We start from the raw sequence: 12,838 nt of genomic DNA on the forward strand, positions 1-12,838 counted from the left end.
TCTTGGCTGCAGTGACCATCGGCCGTGTGATTTTGTTCATGTGACTTAATCTCTTGGCCCAGCGTCGTCCTCTGAAAAAAGGAAGCAATGATAAATGTATACAGAGTTACAGCCAAGATAAGAACCAACTTCACAGAGGACCCGGATATAACAGGTCATCAGAAATAGTAGCTGTTAAAATTCACACCGCCTGGCTTTTGCTCCAGAACTTGTACCAAGGATAGGGTTCTCCAAGCCATCCTGCTAGGGTGTAATCCTGTTCCAGAAATGGGCTGGACTTAGGTACTGTACCGCCTGGTATCGTAAATCAGATGGCACCTGCCCCGTGCTTGTAAGCCGTGCCCACCCACAAGGAAAGGCCACGCGTCAGTCTCACAAACCAACCTCACGTTCGAGGGCACAGCTTCATGACCAGGGCGCAGACCCTCACTACCGTTAGATGACTTCACTGTCCTTATTAGTTTTCGTTTTATTATGTGTCATTACAGTCTCTTAAACCACTTTGTTAAGTAATGGAAAGTGAAAAAGGACCCCCAGGTAATCCAGCCCAATCTCCTCTTCTGGCAAGTAACTGAGGCCCCAACTGATGAAGTGTGACGTTCGCATAAATACTTGGGGGCAGAGTCAGCCGTGGAATGCAGGCCTTTCTCCCTTCTAATTCAGCGTTCTCTTGTCCAAATGAAAAGAAAAAAGTCGGGCATGGCCATCTTGACTGTGATCAAGATAAACGGCAAGGCTTTGTGCTACCGTCTTCCCTATAATAAAACGATGCTGCAATTAACCTAATTGTGTTCTTAGAATAACACTCTCATGAGATGCTACCTCAAAGCCGCTTTAATCTAATGGGCCTGTAATCATGTTCTGAAGAGCCTGCTGGTTGTGTGTGAAGAGGGAATCTCGGAAGAGCTCAACAGAATGAGTCCTTTTTTTTTTCTTTAACTCGTATCAAATCATGTATATGGTACTGTACAAGCTTGGGTGCGGGCTATTGTACCGAAAGTGCAAATAGCTTTTCTTTTAATAGGAACAACCTTCTCCTTGACATGTGTTTTTTTTTTTCTTCTAAGACAAATCGCCTTCTTTTCGTAGTGCAAACGTAACTTTGCAGTTCGCACACACTCTGGTTCCCATTCATCAGCTGGACAGACTTGACAGGATGAAAGGGACACATAAAATAGAAACACTTTACATTCACAAACGTAAATAACCGTTTCTGTATTTGCTTGATGCAAACGTTCTGGCTTTTACTATTATTGATGTAAAAGGAACGTGGTTCAGGATATAGAAGAAGTTGGAAATTCAGATTTGATTTAATTTTTCTTGAGTTTTGGACTACTTGCTTCTTTAGTATGAACTTTCCCTACCCTATCTGTGATTTAACACAATAATTTTAATGGTTTCTTTAAACCTGGTTACGATTGATTACTATAACTCAATTCTCAACAACTGTACTAGACTTCTGTGAGTGAAACTTTAGTGTGTAGACAGTAAGACTTTCCTGGACCAATACTGTCTTTCTTGAACCTGTGTGTGGCTTAGAAAGCTGCAGTGCTCAAAAATTAATATTATTATTGTGACCTAGATTAGGTTGAACCTCGCATGTAGTTGATTGGTACAGAAATCACCTAATATTAACATGTAGTCATTTCCGATGAAAATCAAGCCAGCACTAGGTGTGGTTTTGAATAACTGTTGCCTGAAATGGCAGCGTTCTGTATTTCCAGAAGCTGCCACAGCTAAAAGGTTATGGAACCTCCATTTAACATTTCAGAACAGAGCTGTGCCTGTCTAATTCGTGGTGATATTTCACAGAACGTCCAAGGAGGAAAAGAGCCAGACCCAGGAACTGCAGGAAGCCCTTGTGCTTTGCCTCGGTGACCTGCGTGCCTGGTTGTAGCATCCCTAGGCTGCGGCTTTGCACGCACCTGCTGCTCGGAGATGCTCCCACGGTGGTACGGGACCCCCCCTAAGGCAGTCAGATGAGTTTCACGCTGTCAGCTTTCTGACATCTGTTTTCCCTTCCCTCCTCCTGTCTCAACCCCTAGTTTTCGTTCTATGGGAACCTGTCCCCGCGCCGCTCGCTGTACCGCACGCTCTCGGACGAGAGCATTTGCAGCCACCGGAGGGGGTCTTCCTTCGGAAGCTCCCGAAGTTCCATCCTTGACCAGGCCCTGCCCAGCGACATCCTGTTCAGCACCACCCCGCCCTACCACAGCACCCTGCCACCCCGGACCCAGCCGGCACCCAGCATGGGAAGCCTGCGGAGTAAGTGCCCGGGGTGGCCCGAGCTGTCCTCGTGGGCTCTCTGGGGTGGGTCTCCTACCGGGGTTGGAGGGACTTGTTTATTCTTTAAACTATATATCATCTGGTGGTGCGTTTTCTCTCTTAGTGATTTTTGAAGGTGGTAAAAGCCCCAAAGTGGACATTTTTTAAAAGTTGAACACTACTGCCAATTTTTCAGAAAATCGAAAAACCCGTATTAAACGTTTTGAGCAGGTAAAATAGTGACCTTTATACTCAGCTCAGCTATTACATCCGTAAAGAAAGAAGTGTCTAAACCTGATAAAGAGAAAAGGGCGCCGCGGTGGTAGATGTTCCGGTGGGCAGCACGCGGGGAGGAAGGTTGGTTTTCTTGCCTCCTGTGTCTGTTTCTTCTTGATCTTCCAGATCTGGTGAAGGCGAAGGTGGCAGGTGGGCATCGGGACACCTGGGTCCCAGCCCTGGCTCTTCCCACGTGGTACCATGTCCCATCACTTAGATTCTGTGTCCAGTTCACTCCAATTTATTGGCCACAGGTTGACTAGATAATTTCCAGATGATTTTCCTTCAAATCCTAAAATCTTTCCTTTTTACATAGTGTTAGTTTCCTATTAACATGTCGGTGTTGAAGCGTGATTTTTTTTTTAACATTAGTTAGCTTTATTTCCTTTTTTCATAGTTAATTTCTATTGTACAGGAAGAATGAGGATTAAATCAGAAATATGTTCCTTGTCAGGGTTTTCTTAAATTTCATGGTAGAAAGCATTATCTTTAGAACCAATTTGAACTTCATAATACACATATAAGTCCCAGGCTAAATGAAATAAAAGTTCTAATAATCTTTCTAATGTTTAACATAATTGGAAATGAACCTTGTCTCATAAAATTCTTAATCCATTTCTTTTTTTTTTTTTTTTTTTTTTTTGCGGTACGCGGGCCTCTCACTGTTGTGGCCTCTCCCGTTGCGGAGCACAGGCTCCGGACGCGCAGGCTTAGTGGCCATGGCTCACGGGCCCAGCCGCTCCGCGGCATGTGGTATCTTCCCAGACCGGGGCACGAACCCATGTCTCCTGCATCGGCAGGCGGACTCCCAACCACTGCGCCACCAGGGAAGCCCATCTATTTCTTTAAGTAACATAATATCCTGCCTGTTATGAAAAGTCCATTTGCCTAAATTGGAGAAATACTCCCTCTTGATAAAGGTATGAAGGTCAGACAGACATATTCTAATACCCTAATATTTCTCCAAATGTTTGTCCTTGTTTGTAAATAGGTAACTTTAATGGCCTCTTAAAGCTTTCCTAAAACCAGTAAAACTCTATTTTCTTGCAGATGTCATATCTTCCACTTAAAAATGCTTGAGGTATGATTGTGAAATCCACAGTATAGACGTTACGGTAGTTCTTACATTCTACCTTTCATGTGCTTCCGTGTGGAAGACGCACAATTGACCCTTGAACAACAGGGATTTGAACTGTGCAGATCGACTTACACACAGGTTTTTTTCCATGTAAATATCACAGTACTACATGCTCCACGGTTGGTTGGATCAGGGGATGTGGCACCTCGGATACGGGGCCAACTGTAACGTACATGCAGATTTTCCACTGTGTGGGTGGTCCACGCCCCTAACAGCCACGTTGCTTAAGGGTAAACTCTCTATCCTTTTTTTCGCTTCACTTTTTTTTTCTTAATAAACATCATTTACTTAGAGCGGTCTTAGGTTCCCGGCAGAAGTGAGCAGAAGGTATGCAGACTTCCCGGGTACACACCCACTGCCCCTGCAGGTGCTCAGTCTGCCCCCGACCACAGGGAACACTTGTTAGAGGATACTAACACATCTTCATCACCCAAAGTGCGTAGTTTGCGTTGGGGTTCACCCCCCCGGCGTCGTACATTCTATATGTTTGGGCAAATGCATGGTGACGTACCTACCATTGTAGTATTTTACAGAGTATTTTCATCTCCCTAAAGAGCCTCTGTGCCCCACCTGTTCATCCCTCTCTGCCCCTCACCCCTGGTAAATCAGTGGTTCTTTTTTTACTGTCTCCATAGTGTTGTCCTTTCCAGGTGTCGTATAGTTGGAGTCATACAGGGTGTAGCCTTTCCAGAAATACATTTAATTTTCCTCCGTGGCTTGATAGCTCACTTCTTTTTAGTGTTGACTTCTGTTCTATTGTCTGGGTATGCCGAGTTACCCTTTTTTAAATATTTATTTATTTATTTATCTTTGGCTGCGTCGGGTCTTCGTTGCTGCGCGCGGGCTTTCTCTAGTTGCGGTGAGCAGGGGCTACTCTTCATTGCAGTGCGCGGGCTTCTCATTGCAGTGGCTTCTCTCGTTGTGGAGCACGGGCTCTAGGCACTCAGGCTTCAGTAGCTGTGGAACACAGGCTCGGTAGTTGTGGCTCGCGGGCTCTAGAGCGCAGGCTCAGTAGTTGTGGCACCCGGGCTTAGTTGCTCCGCAGCATGTGGGATCTTCCCAGACCAGGGCTCGAACCCGTGTCCCCTGCATCGGCAGGCGGATTCTTAACCACTGCGCCACCAGGGACGTCCCTGTGTCCTTGCTTAGTATGTTCAGAGGTACAATGGAAACAGGCAGGATACACTCTCCACTATCCGGGTTAAAAACTGCCTGACTTGCCTTCATTGTCTCTCCTCCTGGGAAAAGCAGTAAGAGTGGTCCTTGCTGTTGCGCTTCTCAGATGAAACCTTCTTATTTGGCCACGTGACTCCTCCAATTTCTAAACTTCACAGCCTACTCAGAAAAAAAAATTCTCTAGGTTTGGTGGATCAAATGACAAAATATAAATAAGGGAGCTGGGAGTAATTTGAATTAATGCGTCTCCCCCAAGACACTTCTGATTCCCTCCTCCCTCCCCACCAAGAGGCTCAACTGTAAGGATCTGGTTGTCCCTGGGAGGATGCTCGCCCCTGGGACCCCTGACGCCCACACTCACCTGTGTGGTTATTATTCCTGTATCTGCTCAAGGCAGATTTCAGTCATCTTTTGCTTTCTGTGGTTTCTGGTCACTCAGCAGAGCCCCTGTGAGCAGATCTCGCTCGGAGAGTAGCTGCAACAGTCTGACCCTGGAACAAGCCAGAGAGTTGACAGGTGGGAGTTTGTGGCCAGCAGATGCCCGCGAGCGAGAAATGAGGACTATTTGGGGTCGCCCAGGGGTTTCTCTTAGTTTCTCAGAGACTTAGCTTCACGAGAACTTGCAGTGGCAGTTAGGTTAGTTCTGCCAGAGCGTGTAACCCTGGATGGTTCGTTAGCTACAGAGGTTGAGCAAGGATATGCTGAGGCACACGTATCCTCCTAAAGTTTCCCGGGAAGCATCTGACCTTCCGCTCATAGACGCTCATTTGGATCTTGTTCCTAATCTGCAGCAAGGACAGCACGGGGGAGGGTTGGCAAGTCCATCTCTTCACAGTGAGCCTCTGGAGACCTCATCGCCGCACCTTTTCTCCATGTAATTATCAGTCACAGGCTGCTCGTTCAGACAGTTTTAGCTTTTCCAAGTCTCAAACTTGGGCCCATCTCAGAATCTCTCTTCTCCTGAGACCAGGATCTTAATCCAGCCTTGGAAGACAGATGACACTTAACAAACACACTTTAGATGTGACTCACGTCGTGATTCATATATATTTCCTGGGGGCGGTTTGGGGATCCCTGAATGTGCTGTATCATTATGTCTTCAACTTGGAGGTATAAAAATAAGACCAGCTCGAACAATTGAAACAATTCTGAGATCTTTCTGCCTTGCATTTAGGGCCTTTGTTTCCATCATTGGTGGATTTCAGAGTAAAATTTCCTTTGAGGCCCAGGTAGAAAAAAAGAATAGGGAGTGGCCATTTTGACACACAGTTCACAGGCCCGAAAACCAGTGATATTGAAAAGCTCTCATAGTATCCTTGTCTGCTTGGGCATGGGGTTACCTGGCTTTGTTCAGTGCAGTCCCAAGCATTCGCAGGTTTAAAGCATGTTTAAAGAGAATTACTGATTTTTTACGAAATGGAGTTTTATGAAACACTCCAAGGAATGGTAGAAATCTTCCTATGTGGGTAGACTTTTAGAACAAGAGTTCTTAAATTTTGAAAAATAAAACAGGGTATTAGGACTACCCTGGTGGTGGCAGTGGTTAAGAATCTGCCTGCCAGTGCAGAGGACACGGGTTCGAGCCCTGATCCAGGAAGATCCCGCATGCCGTGGAATAACTAAGCCCGTGAGCCACAACTACTGAGCCCACGTGCCACAACTTCTGAAGCCCACGCGCCTAGAGAGAAAGCCCGCGCACAGCGATGAAGACCCAACGCAACCAAAAATAAATAATAAAAGAAAATTAATTAATTAAAAATGCCCAACAAGGTGTTAGGTTCTATATGTTCCCAAATCCTATAGTTGTGACCTAGGCCCCCCGCAAAGGATGCTCCTTGAAGTTTAAAAGCGAGTTTTAGCAGAAATAAAAGAAATTAGTGTTTTCCTTATAATTTAGTACCCACCCAAGATGCCACAGACCCCAGGTGCAGACGTAGTGGTGTGCGGCCTGCAGAAGAGTTGCCCTTGCTTCCGCCGGCCTCGCAGACAGCATCCGTGGCCGTCGGAGGAAGAGCATATTCTCCGACTCTATGCGGCACTTCTTTCTCTTTTTTTCAAATGTTCTCAGTCTCCTCTGTAATAAACATCCCTTGGTTTCTGGAGAGTAATTGTGAAACCACAGCTATCTGACCACCAGGAAATGCTAACAGGAAGGCTCGTCCGCATTTAGAACAACAGCGAGAAAGTCAGACTCAATAAAGCTGGTCCCCGCGATTTCAGGGTCGGGATAAACAAACAGGAAGCCCCAAGATCGATGTCCAGGCCAGAGAGCAGAGACCCCGGCAGCGGTGCCTGGACACCGGCTGCCCTTCAGAAGCCGCGAGTCGCTTTCTTTCCTGGGTTGGCCGGAGGAGCAGCGTGGGCTCTGGAACAGCAGTGGCTCGAGAGGACTGGCCTTGAAATAACAGGCTCTGGTACCTAAGTCGTGCCTTTTCCTCCCCATCTGGAAAGCTCAGGGAACAGCCCAGTTACAGCTGCTGTGGTCACGCCAAGTGCAGGGGCTGGTTCCTGTACGTACTTTCCCAGACCCCAGAGCGGCACCAGCAGGACTCACCTGCTCCTGTCGGCCCCTCAAGGGCAGAACCTGCGCCTGTGGTCATCCCATCCCCAGGTACCGATACGGTACCTGGTGGGACCCAGAATACAGCAGGTGCAGGGTAAACGTCAGCTGGGTGAGACCTAATGTCAGTTATAAGTATTATAAAGAATTTTTGGTGGTTTGGAGTCTTGGACCCCAAAATTTAAAAAAACGTCATTTTTTTTCCCGATTATACGATTTTCCAAGCATTGCAAAAATTTTAGGTGCTTTTTAAAAAAAAAATTTATTTTTTAATTTTTTTTTTTACAGTAGGTCCTTGTTGATTATTTATTTTAAATATAGCAGTGTGTACGGTGCTTTTCATTTTGATAATTCAGAGAGAAACTTAGGGGAATTCCCTGATGGTCCAGTGGTTAGGACTCTGCTCTCTCACTGCCGAGGGCCCAGGTTCCATCCCTGGTCAGGGAACTAAGGTCCCGCAAACTGCACGGTGCAGTCAAAAAAAACAATACAGAGAGGAACTTAGGCGGCTCCTACTTCATTTCAGGTGACACTCCCTGGGGCTGCCCTGGTGGCGCAGTGGTTGAGAGTCCGCCTGCCGATGCAGGGGACACGGGTTCGTGCCCCGGTCCAGGAAGATCCCACATGCCGCAGAGCGGCTGGGCCCGTGAGCCATGGCCGCTGAGCCTGCACGTCCGGAGCCTGTGCTCCGCAGCGGGAGAGGCCACAACAGTGAGAGGCTCGCGTACCACAAAAAAAAAAATATATATATATATATATATATATATATATATATATATATATGGTGACACTCCTTGACACTGGTGTCGTCCTGCTTACTGAGCGACAATGCATTTGGACCTCAATCCGTGCTGTCTCGGAGCTCTCCTCCCGGAACTCCTCTTCCCCAGGCAGCTGCTGCTGGGCTATGTCTTGGTGACTGTCACCTCCTCGGACAGGCCTCCCTCCGACATGCCGCGGCTTGTATGATCTTGTTCATTTGTTTCTTCCCTCTCCCCGTGTCACTTGCCGTGTAAGCTCTGTGGGGGGGTGGCCTTGCCTGTCTTCCCCACTGCTCCACCCCATCCTTAGGCGTACAGTAGGCATTTAACAAACACAGCGTAGATGGTGGAGTGGATAGTACTCCAAATAAACTCTCGAGGGAGGGAATCTTCTCCAATTTACTAAGCATCTTTGCCAGTTCTGTAGTGTCAAATAAACACGCAAGTCCCATTGACAACTCGGGGAGAGGAGTGACTGTTTACAGTAAAGAAGAAATATCCCTCCTTTTCCTTCCTGGTTCTCCATAGAAGTTGGAGGAGGTTAGAAGGACGCCCTGGGTTTGCCTCTGACTGTGACACACCCCTGCTCTGTGGGTCGCTAGGCCCACTCACTCCACACACGCTCACTCTGGGCAGGAGCTTCCCGGCCACCAAACTTCAGGTTGGTCCCACACAGAGTGAGAGCTCCGATTTTTTTTTTTTTTTTTTTTTGCGGTACATGGGCCTCTCACTGCTGTGGCCTCTCCCGTTGCGGAGCACAGGCTCCAGATGTGCAGGCTCAGCGGCCACGGCTCACGGGCCCAGCTGCTCTGTGGCACATGGGATCCTCCCGGACCAGGGCACGAACCCGTGTTCCCTGCATCAGCAGGCAGACTCTCAACCCCTGTGCCACCAGGGAAGCCCGAGAGCTCCGATCTTTAACCCAAGATGGTCAGGGCTCCTTTGTCAGTCCCCTTTGGGTGTTTGGGGAAGATGCTCTTTGAGCTCACGAACGCAGGAGGGACAGGAAGAGGGGACAAGGGGCTGTAGCCCAGCCCTCCTCTCTCGCTGCCTCTTCCCCTCTTGCCCTCTATTATTTTGCTGTCTGCCTTGACTCCTGTTAGAGCCAGTCAGGGTGTCGTCTGCTGGTGCTGGGGAGAAAGCAGACGGCGCACAGAATGCGTACCGGGTTTGATTTTAGGCGACACCAGAAGCTCAGGTGAAGGGTTATTTCTTTATAAAGGCAAAGAAAATCCTCAGGTTCACATTTCTTAGCGATACGTGACCAAGAGACTGTACTTTCGGTAAAAATGTTCATTCAGCTGAACAATTTTTCACTCTATGATGTTTTCCTCTCCAGTGAGGGAAGGAGAGGCAGGGGGTGAGGGACGTGCCCCATGCACTCCGGCTTCCAGCTGGCCCAGGGCACCCTTCCCAGCGCTGCGACACGCACACCCCTATTCCTGACCAACTCAGCCGCAGGGAAATCAGTGGCAAAAGTAATTCCCACCTAGTCAAATAGTTTCTTTTCACTTGGTGCAGAAAACCTGCTTTAAGCAAAGCAGCTGATGTGTTTGAGAGACGGGAAGTGATTGAGGGTCCCTGGGCTTCCTGACCTTTCTCTCTGGGGCGGGGCAGGGGTGGTTGAACCTTAAATTCTGGGTGAAGATGGGACCTGGGCGGGGTCAGCCCAGCCTCTGCCCTTCGGTGCCTCCCTGGGTTCAGAGGGGTCCATCAGGAGAGAAGCAGACAAGGACAGAGGACATCACACATAGAACACGCTGGAGCACTTGGAGAGGGAGGGTGGTGGGAACGGCATTGATAAAATACCCGTTACTGGTTTCCCTTCAAGATGGAGGGGGTGACGGTTCCACCTTTAAGCAGGTTAACGTTAAAAACAGAGTGGCTTCATCGTTAGCTCTAGCCGCTGTTAGAGGTAGGCTAAGGGCTGCATGTGGAAGGTGCTGGGAAACAGAGCATTAGGGTCCTTCAAGGCCAGATCACAGGCAGCCTCTGTCCTGGTCCAGGTGCGAGCATTTCACAGTTTCCCCAAAGGATGTGGGCGCTAAAATTACAGGTGCACTTGGTTAATTACATCCCCTCCTTAATTGCGGGCTCAGACGGCCAGGTGGTCATTATTTTGATTGGTCTAATTAGTCAGATGTGTCCGCGAGCAGCTGCATACCACATTCTGGGCAGGGCCAGGAGAGGCACCTTAGAGAAGGTCCAGCCTTTGGGAAATTTGTCCACAGATGCATAATGAGTTCCTAACAACCAGTATGGCTAGTGACGAAAACGCTTCAAGTCCTGTGATGAGAGTTTAAAGAGAAGAAATGTAAAAGGTCTGTTTGCACAGAGAAAGGAAGACTAGCAAACATTCGGTGCCAGTTAGGGAGAGGGGTTTGGTTTAGCCAGTGATCGAGCTGCCTCATTAGGTCAAAAGAGTCGTCCCACCACCATTTTTGTACGTAGCGAAACGTACAAAAGAGATCGCACCCAACCGTGTTTACAGTAGAGGCTTCAACACTCTTCCCACAGGGGGGAGTCACCCCAAGGGAAACAGGAAGAGATCCTGAGGGTGGTCGGACTGGGGTGGTGTCCTCGGGAGAAGCCCACCCGGGAGAAGCTCGCCTCTGCTTTTCTGACTCGTGGGAAGGCTCAGTCCGGATCTTGCACCCGGCCCCTGCCGGCTGGTGACCGCTCAGTGAGCCTGGAGGTCGCGGCTTTTTCACAAAGCCCCTCCTCTCGAGCGCTGTGTCTCTTGGGTAACTGCGGTGGGATGTCTGTTTCTTTACTGGGACAGGAGATCTTTTACAGAAAGCTCCCTGGGCCCCTCTGAGGGCCCGGCCGGTACCCGTGCTGTGTGATCTGACTGACACTCTGGTTTTGTTTCTGTCTAGATGAGTTCTGGTTCTCCGATGGGTCCTTATCAGATAAGTCCAAGTGCGCAGATCCCGGCCTGATGCCCCTCCCGGACACGGCCACGGGGTTAGATTGGTCCCACCTCGTGGATGCTGCCCGGGCGTTTGAAGGTAACGACTCACAGCCTCTGGGGCCGGGGCAGCAACACAGGGATCGTCCGGGTTAACGTCTGGATGCTCTGAGCATCTTCCAAGAGGAAAACCAGGGGATGGCTTGGGCTGAGACTGAGGGCCTTTCCTTAGGGAGAACCAGGCACGCAGGGAAGTAGCGCCGGGCAAAGGGCCCCAAACCTGCTTCCAGGTCAGGCGCCAGCTGTGACCTGGCAGGTGTCACTTGTCCTCTGACACCTGTGTTTTCTTACCTGGAATGTAGAGGTGGGGATCTAGGACACAGACTCTGTCTTTCCTCCCAGCGTGACGAGGTGAGACAGGAGGAGAAAGCCTTTCAGAGGTCCAAGCCACCCAGACAAGCACAGGCCTAGGCCTCTGGTGGCTTGGGGTCCCTGCAGACTCTGATGTGGCCTCCTTGACCCAACGGGTCACCCTGCACGGGCCCTGGCTTCCTCCTCTAACCATGTGGTCAGGATGGCGCTGGGCTGGCTGATCCCTGGGGCCCTCTGGCTGTCACACTGCCCTCCACGATCTCTGGAGAAAGTTTCTGTGAATTTAGGAGGGGAAGCTGCACCTTTTCTCCAGGCTGCAGGTAAAGGGGGCCACGGACAAGGGAGCTGCTTGCCTCCCAGGCACCCTCTGCACCTTACGCGTGGGTCCAGGGACCCCGGCGACCCGGATTCAGACTTTCTGCCATTTGTTGCTACATTCTCTCCATGACCACAGCCTCTGCACCTGGGTGACCTGTCTGAGACTCCCGTGTGTCTGCGTCCTCACTGCCGCCCCCCAGGGATGGCCACGGCCACCTGAGTGGCCCTTTTCTCTCCCTCTCCTTTGACTCACCTGCTCTGGTCATCGGTTCCCGTCACCTGTGACGTGCAGGCTTCAGGAAAGGGATTCAGATTCCTTTCCCAGGAGGGGCAGGCGCACTTTGCAGTCAGGCTGCTGCAGGCTGTGGAGGTCAGCTGCCCTGACTGCCTGTCTAGCGAGCTGCCCTGCTAGGCCGTTTCTCTCATCAGTTGGGATCGGTGCCGCGGGTCCTAAGCACCATTTGGGGGGGAGTCTGGGGGAGGGGGGAGTCGAAAGCTCCTCTCAAGCTAATTCAGGGACACGTTAATTCAGTACAGGGACGTTTAGCTCTGGTAGATGGGGGGCGGGGAAAGTGTTGGGAAGAAACCCCTGCAGCAGGCACGGGCTGTTTCTGCTCCCTTTCTAGACAGAGTACAACGGTTTGGGGTTTGCTGCTTTACAGTACTCGTCCCGTGTGGAAACTTGAGAATGCCCCCGTCTGCTTGGTAACGCAGCCTTCATTCCTCTCAACCAGAAGATGGTTAGGGTGCGTTATAACAGCCCTCCGAACACTGGCCCGACGTGACCGAGCCCCAGAGGGCACGAACACAGTCTCCCCTCTGTCCAGAGCGGCCCAGGCAAGACGGAGCAGCATTGTCTCTGGCCTGTTCCATGCACACTGTTGTCTTACTGCCCGAGGAGAGTGTAAGAACTTCCATTCCGTCTTCTCCGTTCCCCCACTGCATAGATATTAGTGTAGTGCTTACCACACTGAATTCTGCATATTCACCTCTCTGTCTCTTCCTATTAGATGATGAGTTTCTCAAGGGAAGCCTGCTTCTTCAATTTGTCTTATCTCTAT

General features: G+C 49.8%; 1 protein-coding gene across 2 annotated transcripts in view; it reads left to right on the plus strand.

Moving 5' to 3' along the window:
- The window catches only part of SIPA1L2 (signal induced proliferation associated 1 like 2), a 221,100-nt gene that overhangs the window by 192,585 nt on the left and 15,677 nt on the right, over positions 1-12,838 (plus strand). Inside the window, exons 17-18 of one of the 2 annotated variants that reach the window (XM_079901080.1) lie at positions 2,046-2,265; positions 11,056-11,187. In XM_079901080.1, the coding sequence (XP_079757206.1) occupies positions 2,046-2,265; positions 11,056-11,187 (352 nt within the window). The remainder of the gene's footprint in view (positions 1-2,045; positions 2,266-11,055; positions 11,188-12,838) is intronic. The other variant, XM_079901081.1, reaches the window with a different exon arrangement.

Source organism: Stenella coeruleoalba (assembly GCF_951394435.1).
Source record: "Stenella coeruleoalba genome assembly, chromosome: 16".
Lineage (NCBI taxonomy): Eukaryota > Metazoa > Chordata > Mammalia > Artiodactyla > Delphinidae > Stenella > Stenella coeruleoalba.